Source organism: Brassica rapa, chromosome A01, assembly GCF_000309985.2.
Source record: "Brassica rapa cultivar Chiifu-401-42 chromosome A01, CAAS_Brap_v3.01, whole genome shotgun sequence".
Classification (NCBI taxonomy): domain Eukaryota; kingdom Viridiplantae; phylum Streptophyta; class Magnoliopsida; order Brassicales; family Brassicaceae; genus Brassica; species Brassica rapa.
Genome location: NC_024795.2, coordinates 18964249 through 18990292, shown reverse-complemented (window position 1 = coordinate 18990292; position 26044 = coordinate 18964249). Strand labels below are relative to the sequence as shown.

The 26044-nt window shown below is 32.6% G+C and overlaps 4 protein-coding genes and 1 non-coding gene across 6 annotated transcripts; 2 read left to right on the top strand and 3 right to left on the bottom strand.

The window, feature by feature from the left end:
• Nucleotides 1-1311: 1311 nt before the first annotated feature.
• LOC103830402 lies at nucleotides 1312-7432 on the bottom strand. Its single transcript, XM_033278204.1, has 2 exons — nucleotides 6743-7432; nucleotides 1312-6411 (listed from the first exon to the last, which is right to left on the bottom strand). Exon 2 carries the CDS (start codon nucleotides 4596-4598, stop codon nucleotides 3855-3857), a length of 744 nt encoding a protein of 247 aa, XP_033134095.1. The 5' UTR covers nucleotides 4599-6411; nucleotides 6743-7432; the 3' UTR covers nucleotides 1312-3854.
• A 1719-nt stretch (nucleotides 7433-9151) lies between these two features.
• On the bottom strand, nucleotides 9152-11089 carry LOC103830392 (protein GID8 homolog). Its single transcript, XM_009106172.3, has 7 exons — nucleotides 10878-11089; nucleotides 10648-10758; nucleotides 10393-10552; nucleotides 10203-10309; nucleotides 9998-10129; nucleotides 9770-9926; nucleotides 9152-9593 (listed from the first exon to the last, which is right to left on the bottom strand). Exons 2-7 carry the CDS (start codon nucleotides 10696-10698, stop codon nucleotides 9472-9474), a joined length of 729 nt encoding a protein of 242 aa, XP_009104420.1. The 5' UTR covers nucleotides 10699-10758; nucleotides 10878-11089; the 3' UTR covers nucleotides 9152-9471.
• On the bottom strand, nucleotides 9906-14252 carry LOC103830380 (S-protein homolog 9-like). Its single transcript, XM_033278337.1, has 5 exons — nucleotides 10878-14252; nucleotides 10648-10758; nucleotides 10393-10552; nucleotides 9998-10309; nucleotides 9906-9926 (listed from the first exon to the last, which is right to left on the bottom strand). Exon 1 carries the CDS (start codon nucleotides 12266-12268, stop codon nucleotides 11840-11842), a length of 429 nt encoding a protein of 142 aa, XP_033134228.1. The 5' UTR covers nucleotides 12269-14252; the 3' UTR covers nucleotides 9906-9926; nucleotides 9998-10309; nucleotides 10393-10552; nucleotides 10648-10758; nucleotides 10878-11839.
• Nucleotides 14253-15835: 1583 nt separating this feature from the next.
• LOC117129038 lies at nucleotides 15836-15938 on the top strand. Its single transcript, XR_004452615.1, has one exon. It is a non-coding gene; the product is annotated as a U6 spliceosomal RNA (small nuclear RNA).
• Nucleotides 15939-19332: 3394 nt separating this feature from the next.
• On the top strand, nucleotides 19333-24755 carry LOC103830370 (helicase-like transcription factor CHR28). Of its 2 annotated transcripts, none has more exons than XM_033277484.1 (11): nucleotides 19333-19765; nucleotides 19841-19917; nucleotides 20007-21177; nucleotides 21434-21505; nucleotides 21689-21766; nucleotides 21887-22757; nucleotides 22843-22973; nucleotides 23102-23293; nucleotides 23485-23973; nucleotides 24082-24291; nucleotides 24374-24755. In XM_033277484.1, exons 1-11 carry the CDS (start codon nucleotides 19610-19612, stop codon nucleotides 24479-24481), a joined length of 3555 nt encoding a protein of 1184 aa, XP_033133375.1. In that variant the 5' UTR covers nucleotides 19333-19609; the 3' UTR covers nucleotides 24482-24755. The 2 variants fall into 2 exon arrangements, with proteins under 2 accessions (XP_033133375.1, XP_009104400.1); XM_009106152.2 differs by having other exon boundaries at nucleotides 19334-19765; nucleotides 19841-19916; nucleotides 20003-21177.
• Nucleotides 24756-26044: the final 1289 nt, after the last annotated feature.

Genomic DNA, 26044 nt, shown 5'->3' with positions numbered 1-26044 from the left:
ATTATACATTAATTTAAATAAGATTTTATTATAAAACAAAATAAAATAAAAGGGTATGCTATTTTTCAAATTTTATAATTATATTCTATATCTTCTTTATTAAAAGAAATACCATAAAAATTCATACTAGGTCTATTTCATCAATTACATCTATTTGATTATTTAAGTTAATATATTTAATATATAACATTTCTAAAAAATCTTGTAAATTATATAGATATTAATAAATAAATTTTAACTGTAAATTTAAATTTATTTCTACTTATAACAAAATATGTTGGAAAAAATCTAACAAAATCTTAATAAAATTTAAATATTTTTAAATTAATGCAACGATTAATTTCATAATTAATAATATAGTATTATTATAATCTATTTACTTATAAAATCCCACAATATACTAAAATAAAAAACATAGAAATATAAATTATTCTAAGAAAATATCAAGTCTATAGTAACTAAATAAAATTTTAAAATGTGTTGTATTCAGTCTGTAAAAATTAGAAAAAAAATGAAGGAGATTCTCAATTTGTTTATTTGATACTATGATTTTATTTTACCAAACTAGAAAATATATTAATATATAATAACACCGGTCGGGCGGGTGTTTTTTTACGTAATGTAACGAAATATTTTTTATGCCATTATATAATCAATAAAAATTATAATAAAATGGTGAAAAATATACATCACATAATACATATATTGCTGGTACATAATTCCAATAATAGTAAAAGTAAAATGATTTATATAACTCTAAATGTAAATATCAAGTGAATATTTTTATTTATTTAACTGATATCAATTTTATTTACCCGATATCGAGTTGGCTAGTGGTAAAAGAAATGCTAGTAGTCTTTCATTGGTCGCATTTGATAGGCGTTGGAAAGAATTATTTGCAACATTTGGGTTCCCAGTAAAAAAGAGAAACCACTTTTTCATTTGTTAGATATATACTTTTGTTTTATATAAATAATATATATATATATATATATATATATTTCATGTATATTATGAGATTACGCATAATACTTAAAATATATATTTTTAGTTTATTTTTAGTTTATGTGTGTGTTTTCTATAAACTAAATTATATATACGAAAATAATATTTGACATGTTTTGATAGGTTTTGGTCATAAATGATAACTATATTTAAATTTTCAACCTGTTATATAAGTAATCTTAATTTTAAATTTCTCAACCCGATATATAAATATTTTTCATGCATTTTTAGTAAAATATTTATATTATACTTATTGAAATGATTAATTTGTTAGAATGAGTAATTGCATTTCTTGTATTTATGTTATTATCAAGTTAATTTTATTTTAACTTATTGACTTATTTCATTATATGTAGGATTTTTTTATTTTATATGAACCATTTTTTTCTTTTTTAGAACATTGTTATCTTGTCTAAATGTTTTTTTTTACATACAAAACTTGAAGAATATTCTTTTGAAACTTTCCCTATTACAATTTCTCATAAGAAAAATCTTACGTGTTCTTAATTTTTTAATACTAATATTTAAATGGACATGCTATTACCAAATCTAATATTCAAATCCTTACTAAAGAAAAATAATTGAAGGTAAAATTCAATTGAACATATGTAATATCATACATAATTTAAAAATAATTTTCTAATAGCATTTTAGTTTTATATATCTAAAAAAATATCATTAATTAAATAGATTAGTCAAATTGGTTATTTGAAAAATTTAATTAGGTACAAATTTAGAATTATCAAGTAAAATGGATATTTTTAAATATGTTCTCATTATTAAGTTTTTATTCCCAAATACGGCATATTCTTTAATTTTTTTAAATATTGTTGATTGATTTCATTAACAACAAAATTTTGAAAAATGTAATAAACATTATTTAATAGAGGATAATACCCACGAATTTATGGAAAGAGGTTTTCTACTTTACATATTAAAGTTTATAGTATTAATGTGCATTAAGTGTAATATTTATCATGAATTTGTTGTGGAATAGATTTAGGAAGAAAAAAAATTTAGGTTTAAGTTTATTAATTACTTCAGTGGTATTGTTTGTAATTAAGTTGTAAGTGTTTGGGTTATTTCTTATTTGTACTTCTATTTTAATAAAGTAGATAAATCGAGAGCAGAAAACCTAATCCACTTTCGTCATTATACAATCGATGTTGCCTATTTGGTTTTAGTGATTTGGTTCATCCTCAAAACTTAACTTTTTTTTGTGCATATGAAGTCTTAAATATAATTAAAATGAGATGTAATATGTTAACTCTTCAACAACGGTGATATATTTAAGAGACCAATATTTGTATTCGTCATTTTGTAATCGATAAAGATCGTAGTGTTGCAAAATGTTAAAACCATTTAATAAATAAACATTATTATAAAAATTCACTTCGCTCATGCGCGCGGGTTATCATCTAGTATATATATATATATATATATAGGTAGTGAATAAAGTTAGGGTTAACGCGACTAAACCAATTAAGATGTTGGTATTTGTGATTTTTTATCATTAATATAGAATATACAGATCGATTTTATTCCAAAAATTGTTTTGATTGTTATGGAGTTACCGTAATCATAGGGTTGTAGGTATTTAATGAGTCGATACTAAACGTGATTCGCAAGATTAAAATAACTTAAAAATATTTTTTTATTTGATTGACATCGCTATTGTTATGGAGAATGCTTAAAAATAAGAATATTTTTGGGCAAGTATATTCATTTAGTATATTATCGACTTCCTTAAGATAACTTTGATTTTTAATTACATGATTTTAATTAATAATGATATAACTTACGATCTACATATTGATATATATTTTCAGGATTAATTGAATCGACAATGACATGGAGTTGCAGCGATCAAAATTGGGTTTTTGATTTAGCATACAAAGCTAAACCGAGGTAACATCTAAACCGAAATTAGATGTTTAAGTGTAATTCTGGAAAGCTAGGTAGGAGTGTCTCTATTGATTCTATAGATTCAGTAGACAAAGATGAACTAAGGTAGTATCACAATTGAGTTTGATGTTGTATGTTTTAGAATTTAGAATGACAATAACGATGACTAAGATGGTTTTGTAGTGTTCTGGTTTACTACTGGTTTTTTAATTATATGTGTTAGTAAATATTTAAAACGATTGGTAGGATAGTGGTATGATGTTAATTATAATTGGATTGTCATTGGATGGTTTACTAATACAAAAAGCGATGGTCTCGGTTTAGAAAATAAATGAAAACGCTGAGTATTAATGCCAGTGGCATAAAGTGGTAATTTTTGTGGAAATGTCAGGGTTAAGTACAAAATGTACTTCAATTTTAATAGTTTAGATGTATAAACAAATCATTATACATTAATAATATCGAATAAGAAACATAACTAATAACATTATAGATTTACACAATATATAACACTAAAATCTAAATTATATATCTTTGAAAGTTTTGTAATGGTATCTATTATGTATTTATACAATGAAAATCTATCCGCACGGATGTGCGGGTGAAAAATCTAGTGTAACATTAAAACAAAACAAAAATAGTATATTTTCATAAAATATCATTACAACCATAATTATCCAAAGATATAACAAGCAAACAGAAGAAAAAAGAAAACCATTTTTCTATATAATCTTAATTTTCCTGACATCAGTATACCAAATTACAATTTTCGACAAAAAATAAAACACACAAATGAATTACAGAGATTATTTTTTGGGATATTTATTTGTAATATTAAAAATGAATTACAGAGGTAAGGTAAGTGGCATTACGAATTACACAATCCAGCTTCAAATTTTTTTTTTTTTTAAAGAAAACCGTCTTTCTCGAAATATCATTTTTCTTCAGAGAAATATGAAACACTCTAATGAAACAAGTGGGTTCTCTAACAACTCTTCAGTGGTATAACCGTGGTTTTGATATGGTTGCTGATCCGAAGTGTTTTTATTCGGATCAAACCTAACCCGACCCGGAGACTGACCATTCTTACGAGTCCTTGCCCCACCCACCCGACTCTGATCCGAATCCATCACGGATCTATTCGTCGCCGGCGATCTCGACCTTCTTCCGGATCTCTCACCCGGGTCTCTCATACCCGACCCGACTCTCGCTCCAGTATTACTATTACACACTCCGTTGTTTCTCTTATGAGGAGACTGATCGGTTCTTCGGGTCGGATAATTATTACCCGTGACTCGGGTCCGAGTTTTAGCCGGGGATCTCTGAGATTTCCTCTGCTTCACTTCTTCCTCACCGTACCCATTCATCACAGCCGTCGAAGAAACACTCTCACTCAAGCTCAAGCTACATATCTCCGAAACCTCTGATCCTTCTTCCGGGTCATTCGAGTCGGGTCGGGTCATACACGAATCCGGAGCAACTTTCAGTTTTTCCTCCTCTCTTCCCCGGATCTTCCTTTTCACCGGATCATCCATGACTGAGTTTTGGACACTAGAGGAAGTAGTGTGAAATGCTGTCTCTGACAAGACTTCTTTGACGACCGTTTCTTCTTCGCCAATGGTCGTGTTCTTGTCGGACACGTTCTCGTTGGTCCGATCAGCGGTGCCGGAGCTAACGCAGCAACCCATGAGAGAGTGAGGGTGAGAGAACACGATGTCGTTTGATCGGAGATGGAGAGTAGTACTACTCTTTTGGTTGTGAGATGACAGCAGAGGGATGATTCATTATTGTGAAGCTAGAGCACGTGAAAGAGTATTTATTGATAAATTTTTTGGGACAGTTGATAAATTGATATGAGTGTAAAAATAATACCAACTACCCTAAAGTAGCTTTACTTTTCATAATAACTCAATAGTAGTGGTGAATAAGCGCCATGCATATTTCAATTTCTTGACTCTCGAATATAATTACGTTAATAAAGTCTTGTTAACTTTACAGATAATTGTTGACAATAAGACCGGTGATTGAACTTGATCTGAGTCCTACTGAGTTATATAAGTGTCGATGATTTCAAGTTATTAGCATCGTGTCATGGGAGACTTTGACTTTCCTCCCAAAAATGCACTAAACGGGAAATAGATCACTTTGTAGAATCAATGGTGATACAACTCAAGAGAATATTGATACTTAGCACAACACAATGTGATGCTATACTTCACAATGATCGAGCCTTCCCGGAGTTTAGAAGATGCGTAAACTGACTCTTTCTCTAACTCTGTTTTTCTCTCTCTTGTTGCGGGTGAGGTTGTTATGCGGGTTAAGAAGACAGTACACGTCATCTCGACTTAATAAATCTGTTAAGCTTCACAATGTGTTGCGGGTAAGGTTGTTATGCAGATCAGATGTCGAGCTTCACCGAGTCTCGGCCCAGATCCTTTCTTCCTTCTATTCGCTCTTTAAACTCATTCCAGAAGTCCACTCGTGTTATGTTGAAGGTCAAGTCAACAATAATAAAATGAATTTTATGTGAGATCCATTCACATCCTTTGAAATTAGATTAGTTAAAAAACTTCTTAAAAGTGTAAACGAAAGTTCAGGATAAAAATAATGCAGATGTCGTAAAAAAAAACATATTTAAAGATCTAAAAGATATATCTATATATTTCTAGTCACATGCATATATAACATGGTTTCAGATCTATACAACTCCAAACATGGGTCATCTCCCTTTTTAATTACCACTGAACGTAACAATTTTATAAACATTATTGAGCTTCCAGACAAAAATTTAGTATAGATGATACGTAAGCTCTAAGAAACATTTTGACAAAAATAAAGCAATGTATGTAAAAGCAGATGATAGTTTAGTTCTGAGATATTATAATTCATGAAATCCAAATATATAATAATAAAGGTGAGAGAGATAAAGGTTTTCTCAGAGATCTCAGATCGTATTATAAGTTATAACATAAGACGAATCTAACAACCAGAAAAGCATGTTACCACTTACCACATCTATATATTTCAAACAAGTTCATGCTTATTAGGTTCGGGATTAAAGATTGAGTAGGCCGACAATAAAATATTACAGCACACTTTTCACACCGACAGTGAAAAAACACATTGATTTTCTCTCCCTTCAAGTAATTTTCTTGTAATAAGCATATGAAAATAAATTTTAAAATCTGGCAAATCTTAAATACTTATATACTTAAGCCAGGCTTTAGCAGCTTGGTTCCTTTAGTTATATCTACGAAAAGATACTCATAACAACCTCCTTTAATCTAAGAGATGAAGCTGCCACAATCACAGAGGAACAAAACACTGAATAATGAAAATCTAGAATTGTTAACATTCTTGAATGGAGTTTGAGCTGGAACTTGGAGTGTTGGACTTTTTGTCTGCAAGTGCGGGTACGGGTACGGGTGCATGGTAAGCAATGAATGTAGGTACATTGTCTCCTGGCATTAACACCGAGACCCCTTTTGAGTACACACCTAACTGGAGATCACAGAAATTAATATCCAAACAGTTTCATTGAGCAAACAAAAACAGATCTAAACCTCTAACCGTGTTGGACAAATGAAATGTATTAAGTTTCTAAGATGACGTTAACAAAAGTAATACAGTTTTCTTTAATTGAATCAGGACTTAAAAGAATCATCCATGTGTTTGAATGATTCACAGTTCTGATCACATGGTTGGTTTCCTATGAAAGTGTAATATGCCAACCCCCAAATAAATGACTATTCCTAACCAAAAGTAGATGAGTTTTTGAGACGAAAGGATAAAGATTTCATAGAGATAATAGTTTAACTCAACAAAAACTCACTGTCTTTGAGTGAGATTTGGCGTTCCAAGAATCAAATCATCTCTCAAGCAAGCCGACCTAGATTCATTAGAGTATTGTTAAGCTGATACTTATTACTAAACTTGAAGTGATAAGAGAGAAAGGGAATCTGTAATCTGTATGGAACTATATTATTCCCAATTAGAAACATGTAAAATAAGAAGAAAAGGCCAGTGGGCCATTTTGTGTTCCAAGGAATGTTAAAGTCAAATATGGTAGAGACCACATCTTTTAGCTCCATACGCATAGAATCCGCTTTTTCTTTCCCACTCATAAATACTTACAAACCAATCAATCACGCCAGAACAAAACTACATTTCTATCTTGCTTTTTTCACTCTCTTTTGTCACTATGGTAAAAAAAAAAAATCAAACATAGATGATGACGAATCATTTCAAATTTTCAGTGAATACATCACCAAAAGTATCCGTGTGTGTATGTGTATGTGTGTGTGTGTGACAAAACTAATGATATAGTATGCAAAACCATCATGTGTGTGGGTCAGTTTATTCCAATGAGTACACAAACGCTATGATGTTTTCTTGTTTTGCTTTTTGGAAAAAAGGGTGTTCAAAGCAGTTAAAGAATTATCTGGATCACATCCCTATCACATAAAACTCTAATAAAGAAGATTTTTATACTGGGAAAACTAAAGAAATGAGGAAAAAAAGAAAACTTGCCTTGGGAGATTCGCAACCAAACTTAGAAAATGCAAGGCCATTGAGCCCCACCCGCGACTCTAGATCCGAAAGGACCTGACCCGGAGAAGAATGTGAGTTAGTGGTGGTGGCTCGAATAAGCATTTCGAAGATGGCCATGACGATGAACATTGAGATGAGAATGGCGGTGGCGATAAAACCAAAAGAAACAGCGTTGACTGGATCGTTGAACTGAGATCTCCATGGCTCCTCTTGTCGGATATTCGTTGGAGCTCCCACTGGTGGCCATTGAAGGTTCTGATATAGTGACGTCATTTTGAAGCTCTCTAGCTCTCTCATGTCGTTGTTTTGATATTTCTTGTTAGCTGCATTCACTGTATTGTGTTCTTGGCTCAGCCATGCCAAAAGAAGGGAGAGAGAGGGAGTAACTAAAATCTAAAATAGAAAGAGTGAGCAATGTGGGGGGGAGGGGGATAAAGTGAGAGAGTGTGAAAGCTTTCAGGTTTTCAAAATATCTTTTACGTGAACTCTAGTAGCTTTTTGGGGATACACATGTTTCCCTTTTCTTGCACATCATTTCTTGAAAATATTTTCAAAGAAAGAACTGAAAACTGTATTTAAGCAAAGATAGAAAATACTTTAGATTTAAGAAAAGATTAAGCATACTTGCAAAAAAACAATCAAAGAATATTTTAAATAAAATTTTAAAGTTTATTCTGGAAAATAATGCGAAAATGTGACATTCATGAATCATGGGTATAACATATTTTCACTTGATATCGTCACCTATTAAAGCATCTGCAACTCTTAGATCTCCATTTTGAGTCTCCTAAATATAAAACAGAATTGTTTGAAGAATGTTTGTTTGTCAATCAGTCATTTTTATGAAGATGGACCATTTAAATGATGCATCCAAATGATTTATTCAAATAGTTCATTTAAATGGATCATACTTGAAAATTGAACTTAAACAAAGATTGAAAATACTTTAAGCTATCTTGTTCCAAATATGAAATGTAAGTTTATTCCGGAAAATAATCAAAATCAGAAAATGTGACACTCATGGGTACCGTACATGTTGGTAAGAGAACTGGTTTGCCTATGTTCCAATCTGATAAAGACGGTGCCTCAATCTTTCGAACTACTGGGCCCCAGTTTCCACCAAACCGACTCATGAACTCCTTTCCTACCACCAATTGACAATTGCTATAGTATGCAACAGTTTATAATACCCTTGATAAACATGATAACTAATCGACGTGGGAACTGGTTTACATTATTTACATAATCGTTTTAGTTAAATCATCTGCTATACCTATTCTTCATCTCTCCTTTGAAACCCTAATTTCAATCTTTTTGGGTAATCTTCTCAATTAACGCTCCATGACTGTCTTTAGTCTTTATGTGCGACAGAATGAAAAGAGAGAAGAAGAAGATGTTGGGCTTCTTGTGGAGTAAACAACAGCGTAAAGAGTTATGTTTTAATGATTTGGTGAGATCATGAGAGATCTACAGATAGCAAGATACAGGATTTCTTAGGGTTTTAAATAATCTAAGACTTCATACTGGACGCCGAAAACTGTCAACAAAAGATCAATGATTCAGAATAATCTCCACAGCATAACACAACAAATGTAAACTTTCTCTTTCATTCCATAAGATTCAAAGCTATCTGTTAGTACCAGAAGAACAGTACCAACCTTATTCCAAGGATCCATATACATGTGAAGAGGAAAAGCCAATCTCTCTTGTTCCTTATAGATCGAAACAAGGAAAGGTCAAATAACTTCATTCAAATCAAATGGGCACACCATGCAATGAGTCATGGGATATGTTGACAATCACAACATTTTGACTAGAGAGTAATTCATTGCCTACAAAACAGCTTTATGTTCCCTTCTACATACATATCCTAAACAAAAGAAGAAAAAGGGAAAGCAGAGAGCATTCGCTAAAACATAATGAATCTTGACTTATTGAGATTGAAACGGGAGAGAAGGGCATCATTGATTGTTCCCTTTAGCAGTTTTTTTCCACTTGCTGAACGAAGTATTATTCTGGCGGGTCTTGGAGCTGGCCAGTAGACAAATCATTGATGTGCGGATACACTGCTTTCTCATCCAGCTGGTTCTGAGCCCAAATCAGCATCTTCAACAAGCTTGGAAGTTTCGGATCTGTTTGTTCACAAACATCAACCATTTACTAGAAACAATCTGAATGTTAATGATGCTAGCTCATTTTATATGGAGAAGATAAAGCTTGTCATACAAAACTTTTTACTTTTAGATCGGATGATCGAGATAAAAAGGCAATTTGTGGCTAGGAAAACAGAACATGGAGAGCTAGTTACCTTTTTCATGACTCTGGCTAGTGAGAATTGCTGCATTCACTTCACTTGCTGTCTTAAGACGGTGGGAGATGTCAAGAAGATCTTTAACAGGAGAGTTAGAGGCATCTTCAAAAACAAGCAGCGCTACAGTTTTTTCCAGTTCTTGAAGAAACGCTTGCTGCAGAAAGAATCAACAAGAAGAGTTATAAAACAGTCAACGAGCAATATATATAAAGAGAGAGAGATTACGTTTTCTTCGCCACGTGGAGCAAGTTCCTCCTGAGCAAACTCCAAGGCTTCTTCAGTCTTCCCTTGTCGAATAAGTTCAATCAGCCTTTGCTGCTGAAGATGAAAGAACAGCTCCGGATTTGTGTCGAGTATCTGCAAGCACATGTTCCAAGACGGATCACACAAGAAGAGAGAGAGAAGGCATTGATTGATTGTTGTTGTATACCTCAGGATTCAAGTCATTAACTTTTTCAATAGCATCCTCGACGTGACCGTTTTGAACAGCCTTTTTAACAGCCATTCGATCAGTGATGGTGGCGAGATCGATCTCTGCTGTTTCTCCATAAGGAAAAAAGAACAAAACTTTCACAAAGAAGACTAAACTCAAAGTCAAAATCACACGAAAGAAAGGATACGTTTGGTGCCAGACTCCCTTTGGAACTTGGCAGCAGCGTCAACGTAACCCTCGGTGACAAGAAAGTTCATGACGAGAGTGTTCATGTCTTGTTTCCTAAGCTTGACAGCGTTTAGCTTCTTCTCCCACTCCTCACGCGTGATCACTTTCTTCGATGTAGCCTTTTACAATCAACTCAATTTGGATCAATGAACAGACTAGTACAAAGGTGAAGAAGAGAGAGAGAGAGAGAGAGAGAGAGAGGAGTCTATTTTACCATATCGTCGTCGTCGTCGTCCTGATTGATGAAGATCCGAAACAGTGACATCAGAAGGCGAGTGCGGGTCTCATATTGAATCTAATCCACTCAATTCAACTTCTTACTTACCTATAGAAAGACGATATTCCAATTCTCTTTAGCGATCAAAAGGAAAAAAGACAATCTTTACAAGTGAAACTCAGGTACTCGAAGGAAGTGTGTGCGACTATTTTCCAGGGGAAGAGTACCTGTATAAGAGGGGGAATCTGGAGAAAGTTGATTGCTTCTTCCTTCTAGATTGCTCCCCTAATTATTCTACAATCTCGTAATGAAAGTTGGGATTTTGTCGATAGAAAAGAGATGGACTTTCTTCAGAGGATAATGATATGTTGGCGAACCGTGTTCGTGAACCGATCCGGTTTCTACTATTAAGGAACTCGGTTTCTTGGTTTGGTTATTTGTAAACCGGAAAGCATTGTTCGAACTTATTGCTTGTTAACTTGTACTCCATTTTCTGATTTTCTTCAACATTACGGGTCTTTTCTAGATGATTGTAAACAGAGCCGGCCCTAGCCGGAAGCCAAACAAGCTGGTGCTTCCGCTCGCAAGAGATTAAGTATTTTAGCGGTCATATTTTGATAGATAATTTTTCGTAGTTGTAGTTGTTTGGGTATATCATACAAAATGCTAAAGGTCAAGTATTCAATTCCCCATTGAAGAAGTTTTGAAAAAAAAAAAAGTTATATGCCACATTTTTATGTTTGCTTGTAGTCAAATAATTACTAGGACCGGCTCTGGTTGCAAATTTACAATTTTTTTTTGATTGTGTATTGTTAGGAGATGTAAGGATGATACAATCTAAAAATTCGTTGAAATCTTGTTGCGAAGATGAGATGATCCCAAGTCTTCTTTCTTTTGAGATGAACTTCGCCCTACCCAAGAGAGATACGTGGAGACCAAAATCTACTTGGTTTTAGGGGACCATTTATCCGACTCTTAAAACTACTTTCCCGGTATCTAAACCTTGAAATGTATTCGAGATTTTTTAACTATGTTTTGTGAAAAATAAATAATGAAAAATTGTGTTTGTTCTTAATAAACAGAAAAACTCCTAAATCCACCAATAGTCAGACACATGATAAATGTTGCAACCTTTTATTCATAGGATATAAGATATTTGTTTTCAGCTTAAACAAAGAGGATCTAGATGTCAGTTCATTGGAGTAATTAAATACTGAATTGACCAATTATACTCCAACTTGGGTAACTCTTTACCATGTGTGAAGTAAATCCCATCTTCTCTGGCATCCCAAAAGTTTTTCTTGCCATAATGAACGATGAATCCACCACCTTTATATGCCCTGAACTTTGCATGAAACCTGAAATCAGGTCCCTGCCATAAGTCACAATCGACCTTTGTTTTCGTAATACTTTCATAAAAGCTAAAATCATAAGTTTGTCCCGGGCTTAAAAAGTGGTCGCCAAAGTCATCTTGGTCCGATATACAATGAACTTTGAGAACCTTGTTTGGATTAAGAGAGTTATTAAAATGTACGGAGTCTTTCTCGTAGAACTTGGCGTAACTCAACCCAAAGCACAATGTAATGACAAGCTGAAAACACAAAAGGCGATTCATCATTTTGATGTGTACTTTTCCTTTCAGAATATTTTATTATTTCAAATACAATAATATTAGATGATTGTTTGAAAGTCCTGCACACTCATGATTAAATAGGAAAACCATATGACCATATCCCCTCTATATTGTTTGCAAATTTATTTCACATAAGTCATCTCTACAATCATTTTTCCTTTAATGTTGGCTTATATTTTTGGTAATTTTTTTAAAAAATATGGTAGTAATTTATTCATCCCTTTAAAGTAAATCTTTTCAAATCTATTCTATTAAAGTAGAAGTCACAACTTCTATTTATGTGTGATTTTTTTTAAAATGAAAATTTCTTAGAAAATCATATCTCATTTATTTCTACTTAACATGTTTACATCATTAACATATCACATCTTATATAATCAATATATATATATATATATATAACAACTTCACATAAAAAACTGTTTTAATTTTATTTTTAATTAAAAAGTCATGTTGAAATAATCTAACAAAAAAATAAATAAGTTTTATATAATAATGCATTTATTAATTTCTTAATTAGGATTATAATTTAATTCAAATCAATTTTCATTAAAATTTTATTATAAAAAATATTTATGATATTTTCATAAACTTTCTAATTATAAGATATATATTATACTAAAATAAAAGTACTTTATGAATTAAATATTAAAAATTAAATTAAATTAATAAATTAAGTTATTTATTTTTTTTAAACAATTCTATTATAAATATGAGTCACCATTAAAAAGGGGTTTAACTTAAACCATGTATAAAATTTATTAAAATAATAAGTATAGATTATCTGAATTTAACAATATATTTATCTTTAAAATCTTCCTACATACTAAAATTATAGATGCTAAATTATATTTTTAAACACAACAAGGAAATATTAATGATCCTTAACAAATATCTGTTCTATTGTATAACTAAATAAATTTTAAATATACTTTGCTTGCAAACTGTAGAAATAAAAATATATATTTTGAAGGAGGCTATCTATTTGATTATTTCAAATTATGAATTTATTGTAACGAATTTGAAATTATATTATAATGTAATAACAATTTATAACAAATTAAAATGTATAAAAATAATCTTTATATATTAACAATGTCAAATAAAAACTTAAGCAATAAAAGTTTAGAATTACATCATACATAGAATTAAAATGGAATAATATATTTAAAATTTTTACGATTATATCAAAGTTATACATTTTTATAACATAAGACGAAAAAAATAATCAATAATAAAAAAGAAGAAGGTTAAAGTCTTTGTTAGATTTAGAAACGTACATATGTTTTTCTCCCAAAAAAAAAAAAACAGTTCTTATACTTTTGAGTTTTGGTAAACAGTTCATAAAAGTAATCAATAATAAAAAAGAAGAAGGTTAAAGTCTTTACCAAACTCTAGTATAATATTAAATAATATATTACACTTAATGCTGATTTATATTTTTGGTAAACTTTTTAGAATATGGTAGTAAATTATTCATCTTCATTAAAATAAATATAATCAAATATAACATTAAATAATATATTACATTTAATGTTGATTTATATTTTTGGTAAACATTTTAGAATATGGTAGTAAATTATTCATTCTCATTAAAGTAAGTATAATCAAATATAACATTAAATAATATATATTACATTTTAATGTTGATTTATATTTTTGGTAAACTTTTTACAATATGGCAGTAAATTATACATCCTCACTAAAATAAATCTATTAAAATATGATATTAAATAATATAATAATAAATATATAATAAAATTTTGCAAATTTTAAAAAATTATTTATGATTATACAGTTTTTATTATTAAAAAATATTTTAAATTGTTTTACAACTTTTTAAAAAGCAAAAACAAGTTAATCGTAATATCATTAGTTTCTTTTATATACTATAATTTTTAGAAATACTCTTTACTTTTACTCTTTAATAATTATATATATTTTATATCAAAACTCATTCTTATACAAGTTAATTTAATATATTTTAAATAAAATAGATTAAAAATCTATCTAAGACTTATGATTTTAAATATATATAAATATCAGTTTTTCAATATAATTTAAAATTTTTTAAAAATATGTTAATTCAATTCAAAATTTATATTAAATATTAGTTAGAAAAATAAATTCTAAAATACTAATAAAATTTTATTTTAAAGTATATTTTAAATATTTTTAACAAATCCTAATATTACTGGGATGCTGCATGTTAAGCAATACGGTCGTGGTTCGAAGTCACCAAAAAATGTAAAGCAGAGTCGTGTGATTAATGCCGTTGAAAACGGTCAAATACACAGTTGAGCACAAGATATACCTTTAACTAAGCATCTAACAATATTTGAAATGTTAAAGTTGTATAGTTTGTTTAATCGCTTTTTAGCTATAATTACAGTTAAATCTAACTAAAAAGCTATATATCTTCGTATATATCATACAAGAATCAAAACAGTCTGAAATTATTTGAAACCCTGGTGGATTTTTATGTATCAAGAGTAGATTTGATCGATATATTAACATGTTTGATGTCCAAGTTACCTATTAGCAGATTACACAATTATTTGAATTGATGGTGCCAGTTTTCATATCAACATCATGGCTTACGTATCGGCACCTCTGCTTTCATTTATCATTGAAATGTCACTTAAGGTGATTTCACAGTGATTCGGAATGTTTCTCTATCAATGATCATGTCTTGAATTATCTTAAAACCTATTACCGCAATATCCAAGCGCTGACTGACGTATCAAACAATTGGTATGATCAATTTCGGCCATGAATAAATATTTGAATTTTTTGGAATATATATTGCATAATATATAATTGAATGTGAAATAAGGTGGAACCTTCAACAGATGTTGCATAAGAATTTAATGGAATAACAAAACCATTCATTATAATAGATCCAGTAATAAAGAATCAGAAAGAGAGGCATTGTTATAAGATGCCTTTTATACTGCAACAATATCATCATAACTCATAAGTCCCTCACCGTTCATGTAAAGCTGCGTTTATATTATTAACTAGAATCTGTTCCATGGTCGGAAAGAAGCCATAAAAATCTATAAAATCTAGCTTACGTTTATACAAGTGGAGGCAGAGAAAAAAAAAGTGGAGGCAGAGAGTTTAATATAAACATAATAACAAGCAACTGTTTGAAACAATCTCTCTAGAGTTTTGTAAAAGACGACTGCATGATATACAAGTTTGCATTTCCACAAAATTCAATGTTAAATCGCAGAAAGTTTTGATAGCTCCAAAATAAAATTGGTATAAATCAAACTGAACCGGATTGTATTTGATGAAGAAGTATTCTGGTTTGGAAAATCATTTTCAATCGAAGGACAAGACAGTGATAAATTTTGGGCCTAGTAAAACCGAAGAAAGATTTAGATCTTTTAGTATCTAACCAGGCCGGGCCTAGCTAAGTTATCCTATAGGCTTAATCATTTCATACAGGCCCAATAGTTAGTCACCTACTTCGCTTGTCTCCCACATCGTTTATCAGAGAAGCAGAAACCGCGTTTATATGGAGACGGAGTGACGAAGGAGATTGTCCCTTCGGGGACATCCGATAAAATTGGAACGATACAGAGAAGATTAGCATGGCCCCTGCGCAAGGATGACACGCACAAATCGAGAAATGGTCCAAATTTTTTTTTCTTTTTTTTTTTTCAAATCGATCCCTTCTTCTTCTTCATCTGTTAATCCCGTTTCTCGTTTTCTCGAGTCGCAGTTCAAGTTTTGGATGAGTATATCTCCGCAAATTAATCGTAATTCGAATTTGAAACGACTCAGTTCTAAAGTTTTGAAACCCTAATTTGACGGTGTTGAATAACCTAATTCCCAAATCTTGGTTCGTCTCGCCAACTAAATTGAATTTTAACTAAACCAATTTCCGGTACAAATCTAAATAAACCGGAATCCTAATATTACTTTTTAAGATACTTTTTCTCTAAAATTATTTCACCAACCATGATTTTTCTACAATAAATTTAAAAATCTAATATAAAAGGTTGTTGTACCCGATATAGACTTAGCGGGTTGTTCAGGTATTTATGATAAAAAAATTTAAAATATTCAAACATCTGAAAATACTTGAAACACAAAAAAATATTTGAAACCCAAAAAATATACAAAAATTTTCAAATATTTAAAAAAAAGTCCAAAATTTTACTCGAAATCTGACCCGATAAACCGAAAATACCCAAACTTTTATTCGAATACCCAAATTTTAAAAATATGAAATTTTACCCAAAACAAACCTATACTTTTAGGTCGGTTTCAGTTTATTTTTTTGGTCGGGACAAAATATCCAGGCCTAAGAGAAAGTTATATAAGAATGTACATATAAAATCTCAAATAAACTAATTCATAGATTATATAATTTTTTAAAAAATTCTCTTCTTTGATATAATATGATTTTATATTATAATATAATCTGAAAAATCCGCGCTTTCGAAGCGCGGATCAAAATCTAATTACAATATTTACATTGCAAAAAACATACATTCTAACTCATTTTAAACTATGTTATTAATCAATGATGATGAAGCTTACACTATAGATCAGCCAAACATCTCTATTCAAGGAGTTGCAAAACATAAGTAATTGAAAATATAAATTTGTTGTGGTGACAAGAAATTATCTCCAACATATTTAAGGTAATAACAAATATAAATTTAAAAGCTTATAATACATACTGATTAATAATTTTTTTTAAAAAAAAAATATTATTTAGCTAAGAAGATTATCATCAAGAAAACGTAACTAAGAATAACTTTAATGCGACATATTCAGAGCTTTCTATGTATTCTAAACTCAATTTTAGTATTTTGGCAAACAAATAAAAAAAAATTACAAAAATGAGAGAAAAAAGTTATATGCAACATTTAAACAACAAAAATCAGAGCATGTCTCTCCTAAAATACTAAATTCTACACACTAGATAGTTTATGAACACAAAAACATTGTACAATATTTGATATTAACACAACAAAATCATTAGTATAACTTAAATAGTTATTATCCGCGTGTAGCGCGGAAAACGACCTAGTATATATAAAAATAGGGTGTTGAATCTTTGTCACAATTGTGGATGGTCTAATAAATAAAGAAGATAATATTGAGACTTGAACTTAAAACCTAAAATTGTTTAAATATTTAGTTGTCTTTTAAATGAAACCTGACAAAACCCCAAAAATCAACATAGATAGTCAAATTTATCCCTTTTGGTTACGCATTGCTAAAAAAAAATTTCCTTTTCTATGAAATAACTTAGTAGATGATTAGCTTAAACTTTATACAAAAGGTATGATATCAGAGCTTATTTGTCCTAGAAAACAAATAGACCACAATGTATTGGTGATTTATACAAAGTTTAGTGTGTTTTCGCTTACTTGCTATCTTTCTCTCTCTAATGTATTTACGAAGTTAATTTTGTGCCTTAGAGAATAAAGAGTCGCTTATAAAATTTGAAAGAACTGAATTCTTGAATAGAGTTGATCTTAGTTTTTTTTGAGTCGAATGATTGGTACTACTCTCGAATCCACCACAACAGTTTCATCAAACTCTGGCCCAATTGAAAAGCTACTAATTATACCACACAAACCCATGATAGGCCTAGTAATTACGCAACCAAAACAATATCACCGCCGGTTATAATATTCCCTGATTAGTATACACAACCACCCACTCCTCCACAAATCAGCCCTCTTTCCCACGTCTCAACTTTGAGATCCTTCTGTGAGATTGACATCCCTAACGACTCTCTTGCACAATGAATACAGGATTACAGATAGTAACTCTCCCACCCCTAGAACCACAATTAAATAGAAGAGTGTAGTGTAACTGCCAATAATAGCTCTAACAATCGTCTTTTACATGAATGGCATTCCAGCATAGGATATGTTTTTAAAGAAATTATCAACAAATAAAACTAAAAAATTATTCCATTTGTTTAGAACTATATTCATTGAGAATTTATGCAATCTTGTTTAGAACTATATTCATTGAGAATTTATGCAATCGCCAATCAGGGCCAGACTAAAAAGATGATGAAAATTAAAGGAAATGAAAATCCCACAACTCGAACTGCTCAACTTCGAAAGCTATACTTCCGGACTATTTGTACACTTTTTGAAATTTGACGGCCAACATATTATTATCTTTTAAATAAAGGCCGAAAGCCTAATTTTTTTTTTGTTTGTTTCTGCTCAAGACCGCCTCTCTATGAAATACATATTCGAACATAAAAATGATTAAAAAATTACCTGTCATAAGGTATTGAAGTATTTAACTAAGCCGATTGGTCGGATGATTTTGAAATCCTTTTGAAGATGTCTTTTGCCTGTTTTGATATAGAGACCTCAAGACTTGCACTTGCCTTGTCTAGCTCGCAAGTAAAATCCTTGTATAACTTTTTAACCAGTCACCATTCAACAAGCCTTTATTAATTATCCCTTGTCTTGATCTGCAAAACTTCCACCATATTACATTTCAACCATGACTATTCTTCTTTTGATAAAGCTAATAGTCTATGCTTTCCAAAATACGAGAAATCAGTAAATGTATAAGCAATTGTAGATTTATCTAATTTCTTCTGAGAATTGAAGATCATTAATCTTTATAAATTTTTTTCAATTCTCTTCTTTGAGTTAAAAATGCCTTTTATAATATGTTTAATAGTTTTGGGATTATACAACCATTAAAAGTAATTATATCTCTATAACTTGAACAATCTTCATTTTTTCACGTCAAACTTCGATTATTTTCCCATAAATTCAAAGTTTTTTTTTTTGATTTGTTATTTTGCTTTAACCCTCTAATGTGAAGAGGAGAAAACCTAATGTGAAGGCTTCTAAAAAACCCTCTAATGTGAAGGAGAAAAACACTTGGGGAAAAAGATGACGGCACATAAAATATTAACCATGCAATATGCATTAATAAAAAAACAAAAATGAAAAAATGTAAAAAAAAAGAAAAGAAAAGACTTGCTGGACCGTTCCTTATTTAAGTGTGAAGAAGTCTCTCAATGCCTTGTTTGTCTACCTTTTCCAATTGAGAGAAAGCCAAAAGAGAAAGCAACCACCACCGTCGCCTCCCGAGAAAAGTCTCGCCCCAACTGCCTTTCCTCGAAAATTCCCGTGACCTTCGAAAAATCCATCTTCACAAGCTTTTAAATCTCTGGATCTACGCGTGTTCCGTGTTTTCTGCGATTGGTTGATTGAGGAGAGGATCATCGCGTCTCGTTCTGGCTTTTCCGATTTAGGGTTTGTTTTTGCTCCGTCTTCGATTTTCTCGGTGGTTAGGGTTTTTATTTGGCTTGTGATGGGTGAGGAGGGTTCCGCGGTTGCCCTGGGCGATGGATTTCCTCCTGATGATCTTGATGTTGCTTTTGAGTTTGAAGACGACGATGAAGATCTCACTATTGACTTCGAAACCATTTACCGTATTCTAGATGAGAAGCCCCCCGATTCTTCTCAGGTTTGAGCACTGACTTCTAATTTCTTCGTCTTGATTTGAATGTGTCCCAATACTCTGTGAATTACTTTTTTTTAGGGTAGCCAAGAAAATTCATCTCCAGCTGGTTCTGGTTCTTCACCTGACGAGCTTAATAACTCACACTTGCAAAATGGTATTTTGCTAACTCTATGTTTACTTCTTAAGCTGTTTGTTTAAGTTACTTTGCAATTAACTTCTCTTGGAATTTATCTTCGTTAGAAACAACTCAGATGGTTGATTCGTTTGCCTCTCGGGATTCGCCTTCTGGGACTGGTTCTTTTGATCACCATGTGAAACTTGCCTCTGGCCTTAGTCCTTCACCTGCTCGTACTTGCTCCGCGAGTCTTAAAGATTGGTTTTCACTGAGCCCGGATGAGAAGCCTGTCGAACCCTATGCCATGTCTGCTTTTTGTTATAACTCCAATGCTCTCCCCAACGGTGCGGATAACCCTCTCTCTTCTGCTCAAAATTGCTACAATACAACAGAACATACCCCCAGTTTCGCATTTCAGTTCTTTCCCAATAAAGAAGAAGCTGTGAATGATGTTGACAGTGGTGTTAGTGAGTGTCTGTCGGATGGTGCCAGCCGGATGGTTTTTGATACACACGGGAGAGTAGACTACGGATCTTCAGACAGGAAGCCTGTTGTTGGTTTCCCTAGTGCAATAGGGATCGGTTTCAATTGTGAAAGTAATTCCTCAGTTCCTCTTCCCTCTGCCAAACCGTACAATCGTTTTGACAGTCACTTTGCTGATAACTGTTCAAGCAGTTTTCAGGGTAATAAAGCTGCCCCTGTGAAGGTTAAGCCGGAGGCTGAGTCGGAGAAACTGGTTTACAGTTCAGTTCCAAAGGAAGAAAGCATTATTGACCCTGTTTATGCACCTGGGGAAACCAGTCATTGGTGGTCTGGTGCATCTGGCTGTTCAGTCTCCTATCAGACAGATTTTCAAGAAGGATTCGCATTTATGGCACAGCAAACTGGTTTCCCTAGTCAAGACAGTGGCAACTCCAATAACTTTTATGATTCAAATGCATGTTTGCAATATGTTGCCGCAGATCCGAGCTCAGCGACACAGATCAATGGGTATGTAGACTCTCTGACACAAGTAAACCAAGAACATATTCAACCAAGGAGCGTTGATTATAATTTCCCAAATGCGAGCTTTGAATCAGTTCAAAGTCTTTCTCCAGAAAGTATATCCGACAGTGATGATGATTCTGATGTCTACATAATAGAAACTAATGGTCAATCTGCAAACCCATATCGACCTCTAGCTATGAAAAACCCGGTGGTTTCTTCACAGTATTCTCCAAGTGGTCATACTTTCAATCAACCTGGTGGCACGAGGCTCCAGTCAAACAAAGAAAATATGATCTTTCAAGCTGCATTGCAGGTTAGCAGCTGTTGATTCTGTTTGACTCTCTCACAGGCACCAACTATATTTATTTCTTTTGAAAATCTGTTTTGCAACTCTGCACATGATTTAGCTGAGAATGTTATATGGAGCTATTATGTAGTGAGGTCCCTGATGATCTTCTGTTATTTGGATGTGTCCCGAGATTGCAATTAACGACAGTTTCATATTTAATCTTAATTCTTTGTTTTACCTCAGACTCATTAGGTCTACTGACATTATCTGGATATGACAGGATCTCTCTCTGCCTGAAGCTGAAGCAAATCTTCCTGATGGTGTCTTGGCAGTTCCGCTTATGAGACATCAGGTATGTACCAAACTATCAAAATTCAAACACTCTCTGAAGATGTCCAAAACACACATTGAGAAATTATAGGCCTCGTGTACTTTATGAACGTACTGTATACTTTAACTATGGAAATTTGGCCCAGCAATGTGGATTGGATTGATATAGTTACTTGACTGTTTCTTTATTCTTACTCCTGGACAGCGAATTGCATTGTCGTGGATGGCACATAAGGAGACAACTGGTTTCCCCTGTTCGGGAGGAATTCTTGCTGATGATCAGGTTATTATTGTCTTCTGTTGTAATCCTTTTCATGTCAGTAGTTAACAGACATGAAGCTTTAATTCTGTCATTTTTCTTAATGTTTTTTTTTTTGAAACCTGGTATAATTATCTTTTGCAGGGACTTGGGAAGACAATTTCCACCATAGCACTCATACTAAAGGAACGGTCTACACCTTCCCGAACATGTGAAGAGAGTATCAAGAAAGAAGTTTTTGACTTAGAAAGCGAGGGTGGAGAATGTGCGTCCTCAAAACCTAATGGACAGAGTGAGCAAGTTGATGGAAATAGTGTGGATAAGGTGAGGGGAAGGCCAGCTGCTGGAACGCTTGTTGTCTGTCCCACAAGTGTTATGCGACAGTGGGGTGATGAAATACGCAAGAAGGTAACTAGTGAAGCGCAACTCTCTGTACTTGTATACCATGGGTCCAGCAGAACGAAGGATCCTCATGAGTTGGCTAAATATGATGTTGTGGTTACTACATATTCTATCGTGAGCTTGGAAGTACCAAAGCAGCCTCTTGTTGATGATGAGGATGAAGAGAAGGATGATTTACATAATGGTGAAGGTGCAGCTGCTGGCCTGTGCCCAAACAAGAAAAGGAAATATCCTCCCGATTCTCAAAAGAAGGGCTCAAAGAAGAAGAAACGTCTTGACCGCGCATCGGCTGAGGCTCAGTCGGGCCCTCTTGCGAAAGTTTCCTGGTTCAGAGTTGTTCTGGATGAGGCACAGAGCATCAAGAATCACAAGACCCAAGTTGCAAGAGCATGCTGGGGCCTTCGTGCTAAACGGAGGTGGTGTTTGTCTGGTACTCCAATCCAGAATTCAATCGATGACCTCTATAGCTACTTCCGGTTCCTCAAATATGATCCTTATTCTTCCTACGTTTGGTTCTGTAATTCAATTAAGAACCCTGTAGCTAAGACCCCGGTGAAAGGATATCAGAAGCTGCAGGCTATCCTTAAAACAGTGATGCTTCGCCGGACTAAAGGTCAGTCTACTGATACTGAAGCCAAATTGCTTTCAATGTTCATCTTAGGTTGTCTTTGTTGGTTTTTAACTTGTTAATACGTTAGGTTCACTTATTGACGGGAAGCCCATAATCTCTTTACCTCCGAAGTCAATAGAGCTGAGAAAAGTGGAGTTCACTGAGGAGGAACGTGATTTCTACTCCAACTTAGAAAAAGAATCTCGTAGTCAATTCCAGGTATGTCTGTGGACTATGTTTTTGTTTATTTATGAATTTTCGTAAAATACCATGAGTTTATGTGTTCTTATGCACTTGAAAATGAATTTATGCATATTGATGTTTGAAGTTTTATATTATTTTATCAGGAATATAAAGAAGCCGGGACAGTAAAGCAAAATTACGTAAATATTTTGTTGATGCTCTTGCGTCTTCGCCAAGCTTGTGATCACCCACTTCTCGTTAAAGGAGAATACAGTTTTACTTGGGAATCCTCTCTCGGATTAGCCAAGAAGGAGAGTTTCTCAGAAGCTTCATTGCAAATTTGTGGTATCTGCAATGTAAGATTCTTTCATCAAACTACTTGATTTTTCTTTTGTGTTTCGATGAATGTGAAAGTGAAGTCCTGAAGCTCGAGTGAATGTTAAAAATCATAATGCAGATCTTTGAGTTGTTATCTTATCTCTTGCTGTCAAACCATAATGTAGATATCTCGACTAGGTCTAAATCTATCTCTCTACTTTACTTTCAGGATTCACCTGAGGATGCTGTTGTGTCAGTCTGTGGTCACGTATTCTGCAAGCAGTGCTTTTATGAATGCTTTACGGGAGATGATAATCTATGCCCGATTGCAAACTGCAATGGCAGTCTCTCTGCTATGCCTTCCATGCATGATAGTGCCACTTCAGTTCATGTTGAGACTGTTGACTCTTGTTCTGAAGGTCTTCCATATGAGTCATCAAAAATCAAGGCTGCTCTAGAGATCTTACAATCACTTGCCAGACCGCAAGATTTGACAGATATGAAGCAACTCACTCAAAAGGGAGCGGACTCCAGTCTTTCTGCAACTCCACGCAAGGTTGTTGGAGAAAAAGCCATTGTTTTCTCTCAATGGACGAAAATGCTGGACCTGCTTGAAGCTTCTCTTATAAGTTCGCGTATTCAGTATAGAAGGCTCGATGGAACAATGTCAGTTGCTGCTCGAGATAAAGCAGTGCAGGATTTCAACACTCTCCCTGAGGTACATAGCAATTAATGAAATCTTGAAGAATTGGGTTTGGCTCGCTTTTTATGATATGTCAAGACATGATGATAGTTGATTGATTGACTTTATTTTTTGTTTGGGTAGGTTACTGTAATGATCATGTCACTCAAGGCTGCTAGTCTCGGACTGAACATGGTAGCAGCGTGTCATGTTCTAATGCTAGACTTGTGGTGGAACCCAACGACCGAGGATCAGGCTATCGATAGAGCACATCGCATAGGACAAACAAGGCCAGTAACAGTGGTTCGATTCACAGTGAAAGAAACAGTCGAAGATCGCATATTAGCCCTTCAGGTATGTGTAATTGGTTGACTTGATTCTCTTTCATCTTTAATATTTCTCGCATTTGATCTCTGAACAAGTTTTGTCAATGCAGCAAAAGAAGAGAATGATGGTAGCGTCTGCCTTTGGTGAAGATGAAAAGGGAAGCCGACAGTCTCACCTCACAGTGGAGGACTTGAACTATCTGTTTATGGCAGATTAATGAGAGCTCTTTTTGACCAGTGCATGGGTGGGTACATATATGGTAGGATTTTTCTTTGTGCAGTTTATGGAGGGTGGAAGAAACTATTGGTATAACTGACTACAGGTATGGGGGAATATGAAAATAGGAAAAAAAACTGAATTTGATTGGTTACTATTCTATTTGGACTTTTTTAGGTATTGCAATGAAGACATAGTCCTTTGCTTTTGAATCACTCATTGTAAGAATACATTTTGATTGGTCCGTCAGGTTATTAGAGCTTTTACTTCTTCAAGATCTTCTCTTTACTCGTTACATTGCTATAAGTAGTTTTCACAAATTGTTTTTAATTATTTTTCTGTTTTAGGTTAGATCGAAGTTTGGTATAGATGGATTTTTAGCGAATTTGATAAAACATGGTCAAGCATCTTAAACAGAGCATGTCTTAGTTGCTATTTTACAAAAACTACTAATCAAATTAGGATTTGAATATTGGTTTCCATATATCATCTCTTTAGGTTACACTGAAAAATTACTAAAAAGCAATGCACTCAATTTGATTAGTAGTTTTTGTCTTTGAAAGTCTAGATTACCCATCAACAACCATATATCATATCTTTAGTTATAGTAGTTTTTTCCATATACCTTTTTGGTATGGGTTGACAATAATTTTGTCATTCGATCTTCAATGTCTTTCTGCTCTTCTTAATTCGTTTTGGGAACACTTCACCATATATCATCTCTTTAGGTTACACTGAAAACATATGAACGACGTTGCTTCATAATTTTTGTATTTGGGTTTTCAGTCACTTGAACCCCAAAATCTTCTAACTTCTTTGTTTTACTTGTAACAATAAGCTCTCTTGGTTAAAGCTCATCATGTCTATTGTTCCTAGACAAAATCATAGAGCTTAAAGATTACAGCTAACTATGAAGGAGAATAGCATTTTTCCTGCCTCATTTAACTTAATAAAGATTCCATGCTTGGGTTCGTAAAACAAAAAGCCTTCACCTCTCTCAAGACAACAAGTGTACAACAATAACAATGGAATCAGAAGAACAAAATCTAAACCAGGTAAGACATTACAAAAAAAAAAAAAGTATTTGTAGGCTACACAGTAGTAACCTTTCCAACAACTAAGGATGTTATAATGAGTTTTGTTAGTGGGTTTTTAATGGGTTTTAAAAATAAATAAAGAGAAAAAGACTAGAATAGCACTAAACCAAGTTTTTGTTCCCAAAGTAGCACTCAAGGTTCAAAGTCACAAAAATAAGTTTTATTAAAGAGGTAAATATACACTTATACCCTTTGGGTTAATTAATTCAAACCTTAGGGTTTAGAGTTAAGGGGTGGGGTTTTGGAATTAGGGTTTAAAATTTTATAAAAAATAAATACTAAAATAAAAAATAAAAATTTTAAAAACAGTTTCAAAAATTATTTTTAAATTATAAAAAAAATTTGAAAAAATATTTCAAAAAAAATTTATAAAAATTTCGAATCTGAAAACATATAATCTGAAACTATAAAAAAAATTTCTTTTTTTTTTATTTTTTTTATTTTTATTTTTATTTTATTTATTTTTA